We start from the raw sequence: 21,014 nt of genomic DNA, 5'->3' as shown, positions 1-21,014 counted from the left end.
CAGGGAAACACTTGCTCTAAATGAGCCTGAGTCCTAGCTTCCAAAAATTACATTCCAGGTTCAAAGACTGCTGAACCACTGACCCCAATTTAGGGAAAGAGATTCCTAAAGACTGAGATAGGAAAATATGCTTTTCAGTTAAGAAAATAAGACAATGAAATCCACAAATTATAGAGGCACTGGGTATCAGGCACAATGCTAGATGGTTACGGTGAGACTGCTCAGAAGCACCTATTAAAGAGAGCAGCTCAGGTCCGTCATTCCAGACCAACAAAGTCTGCTCTGTGCAGGAGCAGATTTTTGTTGTCTGTTCAATCTGAGTCACCATGGGAAAGGTACCATCAACTCAGAGATCACTGGAGGAAGAAAAGCAATGAATTTGTTGTACTCTGTGCTGGGCGGACTCCATGTAACATGTCCTCAATTGGGGTGCTCTCTCTGGGTCCCCATTACTGCCACTACTGATGCCTTGGGTCCAATCCACATGACTGTGAGCTAAGGCAGGGCTGATTTCTAAAAGTTCTGTCCTTTCTAGAAGTTTCTGTCATTTATTGTTCTATGCCTGACACACCAGCTGATGCATAGTCATTTGTGAACCGGACACATATGTAGTGATGCTACCAACGCCAGATTGGTTCTGATGCCAGTTCTTGGGTTAAAACAGTTGTCCCTTACCTCCGTCTTTGCAAGAGTTGGGCACTAATTTTCACAAGAGTTCTTTGAAAGCAAAGACAAGAACAATGAGGTGATGATCACCCCAGGCAGTTGCTAAGCCTCCTGCTGAAGGTTGCCCACCCTTCATTGGTCATTGACACCTAGTGCTCTGTAACCAGCTGACTTTGTTCGCTCTGAAATCGCTGGCTACTCCCCCTGCTTATCCACTAGGGGCACCATGGCACAGCTCACCTCTGCTATAGAGCAGCTGCTCCTTCAGCTGGGCGCTTAGCTGCTCCAAGCTTTAGTCTCTACTAGAATAATGGCAGCACCCACTCTTACATTTTTGGAGGTTTGCTTTGGCGCTCAAGGAGAAAAGTCCATGAGGAAAGCCATTTCTAAATTACAAGTCACTCAGAAGCCGTGAAGAATTGCCTTGCTCCAATGGCCTCTGCTCCAGTTATCTTTCCAGCTGTGAGATGAATGTTCACCTTGCATTATATTCTGCCGCTCGTTGCTTTGTAGGAAAATTTTACCCACCCTGTGTCTATTTACTGAACATTTATTATGGGACATCCTTGTGCTGGGGCCTGGGAAGTTAAGAGTACAAGATAGACCATTTCACTGTTTATAGCCAGAAGTGTTATAGAGCAAGAGTGGCTTCCCACCCAAGGGGGGGGTGCTGAGAGGGTCTAATGTCTGGAGGAGGAGCCAGAGGACCCATACTGTGAGTGGTGGCTGTGCTCAATGCAAAGACACGCCCTAAAATCAAGGCTGTATTTTCCAGTGACAACCTGAGATTGTCAGGGTACCCTTACAGGGTAGCTGAGTTCCCAGCACACTTTCTGTCCAGACAACAGTAAAGCCACAGTGACAAGGATATTTAGAATAGGGCTATCCTATGGAATGCTGTAGCTACAGAACGAGTATTCCTGTCTAAGTCAAAGATTGGAAATAAAACATGAGCCTTGTATCAGTCATTCGCTGTTATTGACAAACACCCGAAACAGACAGTTTTAGTGTGGGAAGGTTTGTTCTGGAGGTCTCAACCCACAGTTGCTTGGCCACAACATGTGGAGGGGCACAGCGGAGCAGAGCAGCTTCCTTCAGGTCAGCCAGAGAGCAGGAGTGTGGGACAAAGGACAAGGCTTAACTGTCCAGGACCTGCTCAGCAGTATCTACTCTCTCTAACCAGGCCCACCTCCTAATTCCACAACCTCTCAGTAACGCCATCAAATTATGAAGCCACCACGGGGTTAATCCCTCGATAAGGTCAAAGCCCTCACAAGTAGATCACTTCCCAAAAGCCACAGGATATTGGGAACCGAGCCTTTAACACATTATACCCAAATGGCTCGAGTGTGTCCTGCTCTCACTCTAGACTCCAGCAGCACATATCTCAATTCCTGTGAGCCAGCTGTGCCCCGCCTTTGCTTGTGTGCTGTTCTGCACACAGATGGCCCTGAGCATCCTTCCTGTGGGCGGGTATCCCATTCCTCTCGCTGCCAGGCAATCACTCTTCTACTCTATAACTGCCTGCATGCTAAACTCCATCTTCTGTATTTGATTGTGACATAAGGGCCCAGAGTCTGAGAAACTCCCCTCTCTGTCCTCAGAACCTCCTCAGGGCCTGAAGCACACTAGACAGTCAGTCAGTGAGTGTTCACTGAAATGAAGGATTGAACACGTGCACCTCTGTAGGCCTAGGACCGCCCCTTACCCCTGCCTCACTTCTTTACCCCAACTGTGTTAAGTCAGATACTTTGTAATGGCCTGTCTTAGGAAGACACCATTGTAAATTGGTGTGGGGCACCTGTTTGTGCTTTTAAGTACCAGTCCTAACTGCACTGTAAGCTTCTGAGGCACAGCATGTGTCCACATAAACCCTGTACCGGAATGTGCATTAGCAACATTGTTCTTAACAGCCCCAAGTCAAAAACAGCCCTGGTGTCCACCAACTGGTAGGAATGGGTAATTACAGCCAGGCGGTGGTGGCACACTCCTTAATCTCAGGGGGGGCAGGCAGAGCTCTGAGCTTGGGGACAGCCAGCAAGGGAGGCAGGCAGAGCTCTGAGCTTGGGGACAGCCAGCAATACACAGGAAACGCTTCTCAAACAAACAAACAAACAAAGGAATGGATAATTACAATGTTCTACATCCATACAGTGGGATATATTATTTAATATAATAAAGGGAATGTAACATTGTATATGCTACCGTGTATGAAAATTGAAAATGTGCTAAATGGAAAAGGCCTGGCATACATTGTATATGATTTCACTGTCATGAGTCTAAAATGGAAAAATCTGTTTGTGAGGGTTCTCTACAAGCAGTAGTGTACACGAACAGAAAGTAGATCAGAAACTGTTTAGGATTCTAGGGGATGGAAAGGTAGGTGGTGGCAGCCAGAAACTGCAGGGTTTGATTCGGTTTTGAGGTAGTGAAGACCCTATATAGTCGATAATGGTAACTGCTGTCCATCTGTGGGTATGCTAGCAGGCTTGAAATACATATTTTCTTAGTGTCACTAGCAGTAGCACCTTGGTGTTTTGAGAGCTATGTTCTCTGCATCTTAGGTTAACCTGGAACTCACTATGAAGATGAAGGTTGGCCTGAAATTCATGGTAATTCTCCTGCCTCAGCCCTTTGAGTGTTGGGATTCCAGGTGAAAGCCACCATGCCTGACTGAAGTACACTTTAAGTAAGATAACTGTATATGGATTATAGTTCAATGAAGTTATTTAAGGGGGGGGGGCTCAGCTGGATGTGGTGGTGCACACCTTTAACCCTAGCACTCAGGAGGCAGAGGCAGGTGGATCGCAGTGAGTTCGAAGCCCTGCCTGGTCTGTATAGTGAGACCCTGCCTTTAAAACAAAACAAACAAACAAACAAACAAACAAAAAATCCCACTAGCTGCAGAAAACTCTATAGTGTTAATCCTGGTTCCAAGAACTTAGCGCTCCTAAAATGTCATCCCCGAAGTCCCATGTCCCTACATTTCCTAAGAACAGATGACATCGCTGGGTTCCCAACTCCCCATCCCACTACTACCCAAGATGACCTTCGCTGACCTCTGGAGTCAGGGCTCATAGGAGGGCTCAGGGCAGTGCTAACCGTATGAAGGAGTGCCATCAAATATGCAGTCTTCTTATCTGAATAAAGAGGAATTGGGGGTTGCTCTTACTAACAACTGAAGCCAAGCGTGCAACGGCATTCTGTGCCTCCATGACGTAAACTGAGAGCAAAGACCTCAGCACTGTTTGATAGGCACTTGTTGACCATTTTGTCCTCTTAATATTTTAAGTGCATTCATTGACTTGGTAAGAAATCATGTAATGGGCAAAGGTAACGTTTGTCAGGTTTCTCAGCCCTTAACGGAAAAGTCCATCACCAGAAACAGAAAAGAACGGAGTATGTGCCATCTACTGCTTCTTTTTTCCCTGACTGGTTAGAACTATAAAAAGCGGAGAGATACCCTTTGTATTGTTTGACTTTGATAGAACTGTGCTGCACAGATCTTTTCTTGAGAAAAAGTCTCAGTGGGGTGGGTGGAAGAGGCTGTGGAGTGGACCTGGTGTTGCATTTTAAATAATCTGCATTGTTTCAAGCTACCTGCTACGTCCAAAGAGACAGATTTTAGTTTAATTAACTGTTGAAAATGCGTGCTGTCACACCCACCCAAAACATGCCTCTAAATGTGAACTTTCCACGATTCTCAAATCTGTTCTTCCTGCCTGGGCACTGGTTTACAGACCAGCATAGCCTCTTTCTGATTCGGAACACCCTTGGGTGGGTACCAGCCTTGTCTGCAGCGCCAGAGGCGCTCCTCACGCCTCCCGGGGTTAATCCTGCAGTCGGGATTTGTGGATGGAGCCTGGCGGCCTTACACCGGAGCAGGCGAGCAGCTGACTGCTGACTCAGAGGGGAAAGCCAGCCACCCGCGAATCTCTTTGCAGCTCGCTGCTGCATCCCTATCCCACAATCCTTTGCTGCAGTGTGGCTTGCTGCAGTCTTTTCAACAGACGCTGAGAAAAAGATGTCCTGTAAGATAAAGATTGATTGGTCTGAAAACGGATGGGGGTCTCCTACTTGTTAATGACCCAGAAACATTCCTGCCGACTTTCCTGAGCCTTCTCTCCTTTCCTCCGTTTTTCTCTTCCTCTGTCCTGTTCACGAGCTGGTACATCACTACTTAGAGCAGAAGATATGCTGGGCTTCTGACGATGGCTGCATTGCATGGTAGGGAATTTTAACCAGTCTCTTTGCATGGCGCTTCCGAACTTGAGCCGGTAGCAGGAGGGCGCATTGTTCTTTTGGGTGGCCGGGGAGCTGCTGCGATTAGCCTGGAGGGGCGCGTCTTTCTTTACCTCGCTGACAGGTCTGTTTCCCGGGAGAAATGGGGAGGTCCTCGGCCTTGCTGTGGTGGTATCTGCTGGGTAACGGCTCCTGCCGCTCCCGCTTGCCTTTCTGGTGATGCTGCAGGCTCTTTAATTACCAGGCAGGGGTAGACCCACTCTTTGCCTAAACAAAAGCATCAGATTAACAAGTACCGGGAGAAAGCTGCTGTGAGCGGGTTAGGTTTTTTTGTTGTTAGTCGTTATTTTAATGTTGTCTTGGCTAGAATTACTTTTCCTGCATCTTGATATTGGGATGAAGTGTTGGATTTGCAGGGTCCTTCCTGGCTCCTCGTAGGCGGAGGGTGTGCGATTCCCTTCCCCCACCCGGCGCCTGGCCCTGGGTTGGGCGCCTGCCTCCCAGTTACCATTGGAAACCATTCATTCATAATGCATGCCTCGACCCTGGGTTCTAGATGCTATTAAGAGCTGCAGCCCCACATGCAGCGAAGATTTCTTTCAATATTTTTTTCTGCCGTGGAAGTGCAATTAAATCTGGGTGGAGCTCGGGGGAAGAACTGCAGAGAGGGAGAGAGCTTTGGGTTGGTCCTCAGTTCTGCTTCCTCGAATCATGGGTAATTTTTGTGTCAGTTTTTTTCCCCTGCAGGAATGCCCCACCCTGACATTAATCCTCATTGTACAGTAGCAAAGCCTGTAGGAAGGTCATTTACTTCCAACTAAAAACTGAATATTGAAAAACTGAATTTTAGAGCCAAAAGAAAAGATTGGTGTTTGAAGAAAAGATGGGTTCCCGTGTTATAGCTTCCAAGATATAGACTGGAAATGAGGCATTGAAAAAACTCTCAGTTCTTCAGCTTCTGTCACAGCAGCTGCATTCTCCAGGAGTAAACTGTTAGGTTTTAAAGCGCTGCGGTACAGAAAGAGGGCCGTTCGTTTTCTCGGCTCCCCAAGCTGGATTCTGCTTTTCCCAGTGTGAACTGTTTTCGGAGTGCTTCCCTTATTTTCAGGCAGGTGCTTTCTCCGCACTGTTCTGACCCAGTGCAGTGTTAACTAACAGGCCACGGAGGGCCGGCCAGCCAGCACACAATGAGAAGTTTCCTGTGTGCCCTGGCATGGGGAGCTGTTCTCCCACCATCCTTAGCACCCTTCCTGGCCCTCGAAAGAGTCCTTCTGAAAAGACAACCAATTTGCATTGCAAACATTGAAAGACAATGTAAAAAAAATTCTCAGACAGAATGTGCTGTTTGAAGATTGATGAATGCACTGTATTTAACCCACAGTTTTTTTTTTAAGACAGCCAAGTCAGTACACGTTTTCACCTCTGTGAATGTTGTAATCCTATGATAACTTAATTTTTTTTAATGATTGGGACAACAAAAGATTAATGGGTACTGAGTTATGAAACAAAGTAAAAACACATACTCTGTCTCAAAAATGAAAATATTCATCATTTGGATAGCTTTTGACATTGATTTCTCTAAATTTAACACTAAATATGTGAGAAACTCTAAATGTGAAGGAATTTTAATTACCAAAGCTTAAAATATAAGAACTTAACCTCTTTTCATTATTTCTCTGATAAGACTAATGCTCCAACCAAATGTTTTTATACACTAAAACGTGTAGAAAAGAAATATTTTAGGCTTTAAAAATAGGCTGGAAATTACCTTTGTGTGTATGCCAGAAAGGAGAGAGAATATGAGAGAGAGAGAGAGAGAGAGAGAGAGAGTCAGAGGCTCTGACACAGGGCATGTGTCTGCCAGACAGATAACCCCAACCCCATCATACTTTCTGTCTTCCAAATTTTGAGTGTTTTGCTTCTAAACCGTGGCAGAGTGTTAACTCGAGCACATCTGCAGTGGCTTTAAAAAACATCCTTTGATGCATCTGTCCCTTTACTACAGAAGGGCTTCAGGTCAGAGCACGGGGCTTCAGACAGTGGCTATTAGGGTTTCGGAAGGTTTCCATTGTGCAGGTTGTCTGAATTCAGTGGATCAGGTTTCTGCCTGAAACTTGGAGCCTCAGGTTAGAACAGAGAGCGAGGGGTGTGGGAGCCAAGTGTTCAAACAGCCGCTCTTCTAGGAGCCACGTGTTGCTGCTTTTTGTGTGCCAGTCTTTCTGGCTGCTTCTCTGCCTTGTTTAGTGTTGATATCCTCCATTTCTCCATTCTTCTTCTTGAAACTTATTATTAAAGGAAGCACTCACCATAAGTAGCAGCAGAGGCAGGGGCAGAGAAGGGTATTGTCACACAGGCCTGTGTCTTTGGGAGCGCTGAGGTGAAATCCATTTTGACCAGCCACTCCCTGCTCCCGGAAGGGATCCTAGCCCTTAGCAACATGGCTGTTCCACATGCCTTCCCCGTGTTTGCAGAGTACTCAGCAGCTTTTGTGTAGGTCCCCAGCGGGAGCCCAGGGCAGCTGTGGCACGGGGGATGGATGTGGAGGAGACCCCGCTCATCTTGATTGTCCCAGGGCATTGCAAGGAAAATGTCAATTAGCTCAGCCGCTTAACACACCTCACACAGACTTGAGTCCTGCTTAGGAATAACTCCCTATGCACAAGCCAACACGCCGAGGGCTGTCACACATCCGTGCCTGGCAACAGAAGCAGAGCTTGGGGGAGCTCGGGCACAAATGTGTCTGGAGACCTACTGAAGTTAAAGGAGAGCCTCACATCCTTCACACATTCACGCATGCACACACACACACACACAGAAGAAAGGATCTTGGATTCCAATTTACAGAGTGGCTCCCCTGAGGTCAGGCTTGATTTAACTGAAACTGGGTCACCCTGTTTTCCTTCTGCTGAAGACTGCCCTCTTTCTTCTAGCTGAGTCACCAGCAACAGTGCAAATCCAAGTACAGATGAATGACAATGGGCTCCCAACTTACCCAGAGCACCTGCTGGGGGGTCCCCGAGTACCGCACGTGTGCTTGTGTGCCCGAGGAGGCCAAAGATTCCTAGCCACCTTAGTTTTTGAGACAGTGTAACCGACATGGCTGCCCGACCTGTCACTGGGTCAGGGCTCTGCCTGCCTCTGCACACTAGACCTGGGATTGCTGCCATGCCGGTGTTCTCTAGGGACTGGTCCTCACGCTTGCATGGCAAACCCTGTACTGACTGGCCCGGCTCCCCAACCCCCAAACACCTGTTCCTTCCATTGTGCGTCACCCACACCGTGAGCTCCCGTGTCCCCTGCCCTGGGGTAGCATATTATGATGTTCACTACTTCCTCCTGTAAGTGTATCACAAGACTTTGATCATTGGAGAAGACGGTTTGGTTTGGTTTGGTTTGGGCCTGTCCTCACCATCATCATTAAAGAACATTTTCTTTTTTTTTTTTTTTTTTTTTTTTAATGTAAGCACATTATTAAATAAATCCACCAGAGAGGCCCAAGGACTGATACTGACCCAGGAGTGCCACAAAGCTAGGTAGAGAGATGGAAGTGAGGCCAGGTGTGACTGCGCACCTGTCAGCACTCAGGAGGCCGAGTCAGGCAGGCCGTAAGTTAAAGGCCAGCCTGGTCTGCACAGTAAGACCCTGTCTAGAAAGAAAAGGAAAGAAATGGAATTTTCCGCCTTTGGGGTGGTGTGTAATAAATTATGCCACAACTTGCAAATCACGTGCTTCAGTTTTATTTTTCAGCCACCTCCCTAGGACCAGTCAGTCTAGGGGACTTCTAGATTTTTTTTTCTTCCATTCTCCCTTCCTACTCCTCCTCATGCTGCTGTCAAAGCTGGACACTTTTCTCCTCTGAATGGTATAATTTGGGGTGAGAAGCGTGCTCTGGGTGTCGGAACTGCAGACACAGCGGTCGCTCCTCACTTCAGCTCCTCTCATTTGGTGGGGTTCCCATCACGTTGGAGGAATCTCGAACAGGTGGGCCAGGGAAAACAAGCGAGTTGGTGCAAGGGAAAAACTCTGGGGCAGAATTTTCTGTGCAAGGACTGTGTTTCCTGTTTGCCGAGTTGCTTTCCCCACAACATACCATGTTGAGCTGGCAAAACCGCCCTTAATGAGGGCCGCCCGTGCCAGCTCTTGTGCTGTTTACTGCCATGCATATGTGTCCTCAGTACTTTTCCAGTTCCTCCTCTTGAATTTGTGAACATGTTAAGATGTGTCGCTAATACTCATCCTCTGGATGATAGCATGTGTTGGGGAGCTTCCGACTGTCCCACCGGGAGGCAGGCGATGCTATGTCAACAACAGCCCTACACCAAGCATGCTGTGTCAGAGAATCCAGCCTCTCTTTCCGACTGTCGTGCTTTTGTCCACCCATACTGTACCCCATTTATTCAGAAAGTAGTGACACCCCGTGCCAGGCGCACACAGTTCAGCCTCTGGGGGACTACAGTGAGCAGACACATCCGTCACACCACAAGCCTTACAGGCAGGATGAGGCAGCCGGGGGAGGAAGATAATCTGGGATGGAAACGAATTGCATATTGTATCAAAGAGGTTTCCACCAGTCCTTTCCTGTAACAAAACTGCCATAGACTAGGTGGCTTTCAACAATTGTTTCTTCCAGTTGGATGTCGGAAGTCCAAGACCAGGTACCAAGACAGTGGGTTTCTGGCAAAAGCTGTCCCCCAGCTTTGCAACCAGATGGCCTTCCTTTTATTGTATCCTCACACGGAGGGAGAGGGGTGGAGAGAGAGAGCACTGTGCTTCACTCCTGCCAGCAAGCACAGTGGGAAACATGCCATCAGCCTGATTTGGCTGAAGAACACATGCAGGACAGGCAGCCTTTAACCAAAGGGCTGGGGGAGGGGGGCAGTTCCTGGTCTCCTTGATCAGAAAAGCAGCATGTACTTGGATTCATGGCTGGCGTCCTTTCCCACCTGGTCTGAAGTGTCAAGACCCTTCCTAGCCACATGAGCAGCAGAAATCGGTGCGGGATAACAGGCACGGAAGTATACAACCACTCCGCTCTCCTGCTGGGCTCCTCTCTGTCCTTAAGCTCCATCCTCACGGCCTAATGCGCCCCCACCAATGGTCACAGTCTCCAAACATATTAGGGGCCAGGGCTTCGCCATAGATGACACAGGGGGCTGCTGCAGAAACACGGGGCCGGTAAGAGAAAACACGCGCTTCTGGAGCTAAAGGCAGCAAAGGCAAGGGGAAGCATGTGTTAGAATACAATGTGGGGTATTAAACCGTGTGATCAGACTGAGCAGGAGACCCTCATCAAAGCCGTAGGGTGGGGCAGGGTAGGGGTGGGAGCCGGGCAGTGGGCGCCAGGACGCTTCAGGGAAGGCCTGCTGGGTTCCGTGTGACGGTGAACATCAGTATCTGTCTAACGTGGACTGTGTCGTATAAAGGTGACCGCTGACCAGGTGTGGTGGCTGGTGACCGGGCACCCCAGCACCTCGAAGGACCTTGAGAATCTGGGTTGCACAGTAATACCCAATTTCAAGAGGAAAGGCTCTTCTGCCTTCAGCTCCTTTGGCCTTTTGCCAGCGCGTGTCCCGTCGGCTCTGCTGGGCTCCAAGGGTGGTTTTGCCAGCTAGTTCTGTTGGTTTCCAGCAAGTGGCAATTCCCTTTCTGCTCCTTACTCTCTCAGGTTTGTGGGTAGGAATCAGGCTGGCACTTTGGAAGTCCAGATAGGGAGGAAGGCGCCACAAGAAAGTGGCTAGATACTGGTCCTGGTAGGGCTCAAGCCCATTCACTCGTGCTTAGACCTCGGTGGCGGCGGAGGGAGCGCAAGCCATCAACGCTGGCAGGCGGGAGGCAGAGGCAGGTGGATTCCCGAGTTTGAGACCAGCCTGGTCTACCGAGGGAAAAACAGCGACCGTAACAAAAAGAGGGCTGCCCAGACGCGTCCGGCTGGCTGACGTTTGCCTGCGCTCTTCCTGCGAGTTGCCCTTCAGGGGCGGGGAGATTCTTCCCAGCGGGGGTGCGCGTCCAGCGATAGTCCAGAAGCATTCTTGACCTGGTAAAACTGGGGGCGGGGCTCGGAGAGCTTTTGTGTCAATTGTGGGAGTTGTAAGGACCAAGAACAGGTCCTTCAACAGGTCACCTGTGACAGATCTGCAACATTGTCATGATTTTAAATTGGTGTTAATGAGTAGGCATAAATAATTTTCCGCATAAATGAACAATACTAACAAAGACTTTATTACTCACCGCAATAATTACCATAGAATTAGAAGCAAATGCTTTTTTTTTTTTTTTTTAAGTTTTAGAACATAGAATGTTGGCTTAAGAAACTTCATTTCGTTAATACAGGGCGTTTAGAAAATGCCCTAAACCTGAGGCGTTCTTCCCCTCCACCCTTCCTTTTGCTGTTACTATCCAGCTGAGCTCATAATGGTCACATGAAAAACATAGTCAAGGACAGGTGAGCCAGACCTCAGGCCTCAGGCCTCCCTGGGTCCCACTTAGTGAGAGAAGCCACTCCCAAACGTCAGCCTCCGGCCCTCCACACGCCTGCTGTGGCACCGTGGCACTCCCTGCACCCCCCCCAACACAAACGGATAAATAAATGCAACTTCAGACTTGGGGGGAGGATTCGAGACAGGGCTTCTCTGCAGAGCCTTGGCTGTCCTGGACTCACTTTGTAGACCAGGCTGATCTCGAACTCACAGAAGTCTACCTGCCTTTGCCTCCCTGAGTGCTGGGGGACCAGGCTGGCCTCAGACTCAGTCTCCCGAATGCTGGGCTTAGAGGCGTGTGCCACCACACCTGGCTGATTTGTTTGTGGCTGTGTTATGTGTGTCAGTGCTCAGTGTGTGTATCTGTGCACCTCATGTATGCCTCGGAGGCCAGAGAGGGTGTCAGATCCCTGGAAGTGAAGGTACTGTTGTGAGCCATCCTGTGGGTCCTGGGAACCGAACCCAGGTCCTGTGAGAGACCAGCAAGGGCTCGTAGCTGCTGAGCCACCTCTCCAGTCCCTCTTTCATTTGATTTTAATGAGCTTAACAGAATGTGGGAGCCAGGCGGGGACACCCCTTATGCTGAGTGCTGTGTACGTGTATGTCACTGAGCCACAGGTCCAGCCGTCAAAGATAACAATAATAATAACAACAACAACGGGGCACGCGGTGGAGTTTTGCTCAGGAATCTCTGATTTCTCCTGGTCCTGCAAAGTTTACGGCCACCGAGGAGAGCACACTGTCACCTTTGCGGGGCTTGCACAGCATTTTCCTTGGTTAAGACGAGCTATCAGAGACCTGTCAGACAGGGCAGAAAACCTGAAACCTGAGCTTTCTCTCCATTGAATGGAGAGATGACCTGGATGACCTTGGGCAGGTCATTTAAACCCTCAGCTTTGGTTTCACTATCTCCAGGACAGACCGTGCTCTCCTTCACTAGTCTGACGTCATAGGATGTGGCCGGGCTCCCGAAGGCCCAGCTGGCCTTCACCGGGTCAGTGAACGTCTTTCTCTAGCTCTTTAGGGAGCACTCTGTGGAAAGTCTAGCCGGCAGTGCTGGCCGATCAGACGCTCCTGCCTGTACTACCTCACTGCGCAGGGAGCTCTGGCTGAGGGCAGTGCTCCTGCCTAACGGACACTTCACAGTTTACCAATCCCGTTCCTTTATAACGTGGTCGTGTGTGCAGCTGCTAAACCGGATCTTGACAGGGCTTGATTCTTTAAATTAAACTATCTTCTACCATTTCCTCCACTTCTACTGCCTCCCGCCCCCCATGACCCTCCTCTCCAATGTGTGATCTCTTTTCTCTAATTATTGTTATTATAAGTACATACAACATACTCGATAGTGAAAGCAGAAAGCCCAATGAGAGGCTCCACAGCTTCAGAACGCCTATCTAATGATGTGGAAGTTCACTGGGATACGTAGACTTTGGAGCTGGTTAATTTTGGTGTATAGTATTTATTTTATTTGCACATTTTTAATAAGTGTATAAAATTAAAACGAGTATAAAATTATCGCCACATGTGCAGACACACATAGAAATGAGTAAGCAAATAAGTACGACTTGCTGAGCCTGTTTGTGTTGGCTGCGTGTGTATGTTTTTAGGGCTGACCTCTTGGTTTGTAAGAGCCAGAGTTTTTTGTTTTTTGTTTTTGTTGTGGGGCTGGAGAGATGGCTCAGCCGTTTAGAGCACTGCTCTCTCTCAGAGGACTGGGGTTTGGTTCCCAGCACCCATATGACTGCTCACAGCATCTGTAACTCTAGTTCCAGGGAACGCGACATCCTCTTCTGGCTTCTTCAAACACCAGGCATGATGCTTTCAGTGAACGCCCACTTGTAGTGAAAACGCTCACATACACATGTAAACATAAGTAAGCCTTTAAAACAAAGAGCTGAAGTCCATCATTCGTTATCTGGCGGGGCCTGAGCACTCATTCATGGAAAAGAGTGGTTCCCACAGAAAGGAGGGCTGTTGATGATGTTAGCTGCGTTACCCAGCTTCAGACATGGGTCACAGGCCAAGTCCTAGTGCCCAGTGAAAGCTCTGCCTCCAGAGCACAGCCTGATCACAACACAAGATCAGGGTGATGGGAAGCTTAAGAGGTGAAAAGGTAGTAAGTTTCAGAGATACGTAAACTCCTGGCCTGCAGGGTGTGTGTGTGTGTGTGTGTGTGTGTGTGTGTGTCTGTGTGTGTGTGTAATAAAAATAAAATATTCATTTTTATTATGTTGAAGATTAACTAGGGTTTTTTTATCCTTCCTTCCTTCCTTCCTTCCTTCCTTCCTTCCTTCCTTCCTTCTTTCTTTCTTTTTCCAATAGATTATTTTCCTTGAAAAGAAGAGGACTATGGGCATCTTACCAAGGGCTTAGAAAACTGATAAATAAATTTTCGTTCAACCCATGCTAACTCTTTGAGATAGGAGCCAGATACTTTAAGGTGGTTGGCAGGAGCTGTGTCTGTTATAACTTCCTGCCCTGTGAACCAGTGAACTCTGCTTTTTTTCTTTTCTTTTCCTTTCTTTCTTTCTTTCTTTTTTTTTTTCTTGGATTTATTTATTTATTATTTATATAGTATTCTGCCTGCATGTGTACCTGAGCACCAGAAGAGGGCACCAGATCTCACAATAGATTGTTATAAGCCACCACGTGGTTGCTGGGAATTGAACTCAGGACCTTTGAAAGAACAGCCAGTGTTCTTAACCTCTGAGCCATCTCTCCAGGCCCCACTGTGGAGTGTCTCATGTGCACAGTCTGTCACTATGTCGCTTCCTCTGAATTCACTTTCAGAAGCCAGGGGATATTTCTTTAAGATCACAGGGACTGCCTCTGCTTTATCTCTATTCTGTTACCAGACTTTAGTAACCCTGACCACCGGGATGAACTGACAAAGTGAGGAGGGTTGGACTCTGGGACAGCCCTGTGGGAAGGTGAGGGGAGATGCTGGGTCTCTGAGCTCTGTCAAGCATGGCTTGCCAGGAAGACCCATCTCCTTGCAGCCACAGTGGCTGAGAGCCCTCCTCACACTTTTGGGGGGAGAAATGTCCTTTTCCAGAGGAAAATGTATGTCCATTTTAGACAAAGGGAGAGTCGGAACCTTTGTGTTTGCCTTTGTTAAAATGCCCAAGTCTGATCACCAACCTGGGTTTGCACCTCTTTTCTACGAAACTTCCAAACACGTATCATGAGGAACGCTGACATCAGGACCGGAGAGATGGCTCCGTGGATAAAGGAGCTTCAGTCAGTCCTGAGGCCCCGAGTTCTGTCCTGGCGCCACGTGATGGGAGGACAGCCAACTCACACAAGTTGTTCCCTGGCCTCCACGTGTGCGGTGGCAAGCGCACACCCGTGCACACGACCGAAATAAAGAAGTAATGTTAAAAGTTAACAGAACAGTACAAGCTGTAACCTTGTCTCCTATGGATGTCTTTTACCGGTTTAACTTACAGGCCCTAGGTAATATAACATAAGAGGAGATAAGTTTTGTCCAACAACTGGACATTATTTCTCACCTGCGCTCATGTTTGGTGGGGGCATACTCTAATCCCTTCAAAGTATAGCGACTGAAAACATATAACTGATGTCATATGACTGTAAAAGGCAAATGTTTATCCAGACACAGTCATGACTGAAGGCCTGCGCCTAGCTGTGTAACTATTTGCCCCCTCGGCCGCCACTCGCTTTAACGGGCAGCGAACGTCTTAGCACACCCTCTCCTGATCTGTTGTCTGGTGGCGAGGGTGTCATTGTTTTACTGTTATTTATAGCACAGACAGGCTTGCTAATCCTTCCCCTGAGAGCTGGCCCTGGCAGTGTTGAGGTCGCGGACACTGACTTCTGTGTTTAGTATGGAAGAGCCTGGGATTGGTGTGCGTGTAACGGCTGACGGTTTTGTCTTTCTCTCTGACCGCAGCAGCGTCCAGGGTCGAGGACAGCCGGCCCCCCATGTCAGTGGTCTAGGATGGCCAGTGAGGGTGCCAGCATCCCCAGTCCTGTGGTGCGCCAGATCGACAAGCAGTTTCTGATCTGCAGCATATGCCTGGAGAGGTACAAGACCCCCAAGGTCCTGCCCTGCCTGCACACCTTCTGCGAGAGGTGAGCTTCCGGCTGCTCGCTCAGCCTCCGCCGCACAGGCGTGTGCCCCCACTCTGCCGCCCCGGGGACAATGCCCCGCTTGTGCTTCCAACAGACATCTAGGAATCCAATCAAGAATTACCAGAGACTTACTTCATTCCAAATGATCGCTTCCAAAAGAGATGGAGCTAAAGAAAACACACTTCTTGTTTGTCTTTTTTAAAGAGTACTTTTGACTGTTATTTCATTTTAGAGTTTTTATTTGTTTGTTTGTTTCATTAGTTTATTATTATTATTATTATTTAATTTTGAGGCAGGATCTCACTAGACCAGGCTGACCTTGAACTCATAGAGAACTGCCTGCTTCTGATTAAAGGCGTGCACCACTATGCCTGGTTAGGATTTTATTTTCTTTCTGTGTGTGCTTGTGTGTCTGTGGGCAGAGGCCAAGAAACGGCATCAGATGCTCTGGAGCTGCAGTTACAAGTAGTTGTGAGCCGCTGGCTGGGTGCGGATGCTAAGAACCCCACTCCAACCCTCCCTAAGAACAGCACGTGCTCTTAACACAAAACTGCTCCTTCAGGCCTCCCCAGTGCACTGTTATACTCCACAGTTTGCTTTGCTGTGTTTAAAAAAACAGGATAAGAAGTTTGGCATATGACCTACTTGTTGGCACAAGCCTGTAATTATAGCATCCAGGAGTCTGAGGTAGTAGAATTTTGAGTTGAAGATAGTCTGGGCTATCCATCGAGGTCTTTTTTAAAATACAGAAACCAGAACTAGGACAGTGGCACATGCCTTTAACCCCAGAGGCAGAGGAGGAGGCAGAGATAGGTAGATCTCTTTGAGTCAAGACCAGCCTTTTCTGCATAGTGAATCCAGGACAACTAGGGCCATGTAGAAAGATCCTGTCTCAAACAAACAAACAAACAAATAAACACAAAAACAAAAAGAAAAGTTGTTAGCATGTAGTTTATGTGTGGCGCAATTTAAGCAAGGTTGTATTAATATTCTTCTTAAAGACGAGCAAATATGGGGAGGGGCATGCATGAAGAAGGGGTAGGAGGGTGGGACCAGGAGGGGAGGAGGGAGGGGCTTATGGGGGGATACAAAGTGAATAAAGTGTAAATAATAATAATAATAATAATAAATATATAAAAAAACAAAAACAAAAAATGAGCAAATACTGTACTCCTGTTTTAACACATGTTGAGTACATTTTTATTACTTATTAGATATAATTAAAGTAATATATCTCCTATTTATAGACCATGAAATCAGTGCTGCTAGTGCTTTCAAGTATATGCTGATTTTATTTACTATCTAGTTCAAAATACATTTGCTATTTGACTGGGATTGAATAAAAACAGTTGATTCGCTTTGGAGGGTCCCAGCTGCAGCAGAATAACTACATCCTTGATGATGATGATGATGGTAGGGGAGGCCCAGAGCTTGAACTGGGTAGTAGTTGTGGGTTTTTCTTTGCATGTAGAATTATGTAATGATTGTTTGTTTTAGTGATGTGCTTTTCATTTTATCCATTTTATAGGCATTGTTTACCCAAGTGCTTTGTGATTTATATTCTATAGTGAATTAGTGATCATCCCCTCCCCTACCACAACACGGACCGGGCACATCCCCCCCCACACAAACACACAACACTGACTGAGCACAGCTGCCGTGTCCCTGGGTATTGCAGTCTCCATGTCCTGACACCCATGTGGTACACACCAGTTGAGAGTCACTCAGGCAGAGTGAAAGAAATGAAGGCCAGGAAGGGAGTTGGCTCTTAGTCTCTGTTGCCTAGATGGATGGATGGAGGTGCCATTCATTAAGAGAGGAGGAGGGCATGGTGTGGGGAAGAACACTGCTTTGGCTTGTTGCCTGGTGGGTTTTATGACCCTTGAGGTGTCTAAGTGTGGTAGGAAGGAGACACAGGTCTCGGAGAGCGTATCTACGGGAAGAAACAATGTCTGCTCTATTTGCAATGCTGAGATCCCAGAGGAAGAAGCACTCTGAGTACGCAGCCATGAGTAACAGCAGGCTTTACTAACTCAGAGCAGATAGAGCTGATAGGGGACCAGATGCCGCAAAGACAAAGGAAGATGATCTGGCAACAGTGGAGGTGGGGGAAAGGTCAAGCTTGATGAACGTGGGTTGCCTGGTAAAATAAGATAGAAAAGGCCTCTTAGGCTTGCATCCCATCGCTGATTTTAGCAGACCTGTTTCATTTCTGGTAGGGGGTCAGTCCTAGGTACTCCTTATCGGATACTTATCAGCCAGCCGTCATCACTGGTGTCACTTTCTCCATTGGCAAAGCCACACTGGTGGTTCTCAAACTCTGGCTAAGTGACTGGAAACAGTGCATGGTATAATTTGGGGTTTGTTTCTGCAGTGCTTGGATGGGAACCTTGTGTGCTGGGTAAGCTCTTACCCACTGAGTGGCAATGCCAACGCTAGTTATTCAGAGGTTAGATTATGATGTCAAACTGCCTGGGGTTGGATTCCAGCTTTGACCCTGGGCTGCATAAGAACTTAGGCAAGGTGCTTAACTCCTCCATACCTCATCGTCGGAAGGAATCATAATGGTGCTTCCTCCATAGGCTCATGAGAGCAGTTCTTTTGCTTTATTTTTGTTTGTTTGTTTTTCAAAACAGGTTTTTTCTGTGTAGCCTTGGCTGTCTTGGACTCATTTTTAGACCAGGCTGTACTCTAACTCACAGAGATCCTCCTGCCTCTGCCTCCCGAATGCTGGGATTACAGGCATGTGCCACCACACCTGGCTCTCGTGGGAGTATTTCAAGTGTAATTTGTCATAAATATGGCAGCCAATATTGTTTAACTAACTTGGTTAAATTGATGCTTCTTGAGGAGAAGCAAGAGATGATGTGCCTGAGTATGGGAATGCCATGCTTACTTCAACCAAATATTTCCATTCTGTTGCTTTCTTTTTTTTTTTATATTTGATTATGGTTTTTGTGTGTCAAATGAAAGTGTTAACCAGAAGAAAGAGATTTTTCCCCCAGTTGCTAAAATCCACACACTGCTGAGCTCAATGCTTACAGAACAAGGCTTTGGAACCTTTACTATGTGTGGGAGTCATGTGGCCATGTGATCTGTAGGTCTATCGAGTTCCTTGGAAGGTCGAGGACCCGACCACGCTGAGGGTGATCTAGACACTACAGAGGCCTGTGACATCTTCTTTTCCTCAGCACAATCTTCTGTCTGGTCAGTGGATAGGGCCCACGTCAGACAAGATTAGCTCTTGGTCTCTGAGCCATCGTTTCCCTGGTAGAGGACACCACAAAGTGGGTTTCTGCAAGGTGGCCCATTGTCAGCATGTTGTTGAGGCAAACGTGGCTGGCGTGGCAGGAAGTGGTGCTCTGTGCTCACTGTCCCCGTGTGCCCCGCACAGGTGCCTGCAGAACTACATTCCCGCCCACAGCTTAACCCTCTCGTGCCCGGTGTGTCGCCAGACCTCCATCCTGCCTGAGAAAGGGGTGGCTGCACTCCAGAACAACTTCTTCATCACAAACCTCATGGACGTGCTGCAGCGAACGCCAGGCAGCAACGGCGAGGACTCTTCCATCCTGGAGACGGTCACCGCGGTGGCTGCAGGGAAGCCCCTTTCATGCCCAAACCACGATGGGAGTGTAAGTGAGGCGGACAGTAGGCTGGCTGCCTGGGGAGCGTGATGGCTGTGGCCTCGGGTGGGCTTTGGGTGCCTCCGAGATTCTTCATTAAAGCAACCCTCATTCTGAGAAATGACTGATTTAAATTTAAATACAAATTTTAATACAAATTTTCAGCAATCCTCAGACTATTTTGTCTGCTCACTTGCTCTAACCAGAGTTAGTTAAATTGTAAAACGTATCTTCATCATCTCTATGTAAATATGCTGTTGCTGTCCTAAAGAGAGAGAGTCAGTAGCTGCTTGTAAGCTAGGCATACTCTGACATAAGATATGAGTCAAAAAATCATGGGTAAAGATTTAATAGCAGATAAGCTCTACAGATTGAAAGTGATTACTGAAATGCTAATTCACTAGAGTTTATTTTTCTTGGAGAAGGGTTTTTCTCATGTTTTAGATCCTCCTCCTTTTGGAATGAAGAACTGAAGAAGAACTGTGAATCCCTGATAAAGACTGCAGATTATGAGCTGCAAACATACTTCCTACTTCTAACAAGCTCAATAACAGTTAGGAGTGCAAATGGACCTATAAGACTCATCAAATAAGTGACTCATAATAGCTCTGTGCCTGGAAGGCAGGACAATGTCATGGCTAGAAGCACTACCCCGTGAGTCAGCTGATTCACACCCTGCTTTGAGACTATTCCCTGCCTCGGCTTTGGCAAGTTTATTGAACTCTCGCTTCCTTTCCTGTGTAGTAATAGCACTTACCAAATAGGATTATGTGATTGGGAAATGGAATGTTTACATGATATAAAGCACATGTAGGCTCTCAGAAAAGATTACCTGTTTCAATTACTCCTTGGTCCAGGTGTGGTGTGCAGACTTGTAATCCCAGCACTCAGGAAGCAGGGAGACAAGACTGATGCCTTTGAGAACAGGTTGGGCGGTACAGAGAGACTCTGTCTAAAAATACATACATATTTCTTAGAGGTTGGAAGTGGAGCTCAGTGGTATGCCTAGGCTCTTAGTTAATTTTCTATTGCTGTGGTAAAACACCATTGACCAAGGCAACTCATAAAAGAAAGCATTTACCCTGGGGCTTGGGTTTCAGAGGGTTAGAGTCCGTGAGCTTCATGTCAAGGAGCGTGGCAGCAGGCAGCAGGCAGGCAGCAGGCAGGCATGGTGCTAGAGCAGTAGCTGAGAGCTCACATCTGGAGACATAACCAAAAACCATGAGACAGAGAAAGACTGGGAATCACATGAATCTTCGGAAATCTCAAAGCCTTTCCACAATGGCACACTACTTCCAACAAGGCCACACCTCCTAATCCTTCCCAAACAGTTCCACTAACTGGGGCCACATCACTTAAATAGATGAGCCTATGAGGCCATTCTCATTCAAACTCTGGATTTAATTCCTGGCACTGCCGCCTGAACTGGATGATGAGGATGAGGATGAGCATGATGATGATGATTTAGTCTGATTAGAGTCATACCCAGGGCCTCATGAACACTCCTGTCCTATCACTGAGCTATCCTCCAGCCCTAATGTTGTATTAATTCTAATAAATGCATTTTTTTCTTCTATTGGCCATTTAACAAGTATTTGAAACTGCTTTTAATGTAAGCCCCACATATTATAAACTACTAGAAAAAACAAGTGGCTGTTGGAGCCGCGCCATTGTCACTGGACTGACTGCATCTCTGCTGCACTTTCCTGCCCCTTGCAGCCTGCCTGGCCTCCTTAAACTCCTCACTGGGCTTCCTGCCTTCAGGCTGGCTGTCCTGGTCCTTCTTTCTTACGTGGCTTGTTTGTCCTTATCTTTCATTTCCATTTCCTTCCCAGAACAGCTTTTTCTAACTATGTTCTCTGAGGTAAGACAAGTCACCCCTTTTTTGAGACAAGGTCTCACTATGTAA

The 21,014-nt window shown here is 47.4% G+C and overlaps 1 protein-coding gene across 7 annotated transcripts in view; it reads left to right on the top strand.

The window, feature by feature from the left end:
* The window catches only part of Trim2 (tripartite motif containing 2), a 131,676-nt gene that overhangs the window by 66,007 nt on the left and 44,655 nt on the right, over positions 1 to 21,014 (top strand). For 6 of the 7 annotated variants that reach the window (XM_060378507.1, XM_060378501.1, XM_060378502.1 and 3 more), the window contains exons 2-3: positions 15,301 to 15,482; positions 18,877 to 19,114. In XM_060378507.1, coding sequence (XP_060234490.1) covers positions 15,349 to 15,482; positions 18,877 to 19,114 — 372 coding nt within the window. In that variant the 5' untranslated portion in view covers positions 15,301 to 15,348. Of the gene's footprint in view, positions 1 to 4,632; positions 4,894 to 15,300; positions 15,483 to 18,876; positions 19,115 to 21,014 lie in introns of those variants that run through there. The other variant, XM_060378503.1, reaches the window with a different exon arrangement.

Source organism: Meriones unguiculatus, chromosome 2, assembly GCF_030254825.1.
Source record: "Meriones unguiculatus strain TT.TT164.6M chromosome 2, Bangor_MerUng_6.1, whole genome shotgun sequence".
NCBI lineage: Eukaryota > Metazoa > Chordata > Mammalia > Rodentia > Muridae > Meriones > Meriones unguiculatus.
Note: the sequence above shows the minus strand (reverse complement) of the source record. Positions and strands in the feature narration are given on the sequence as shown.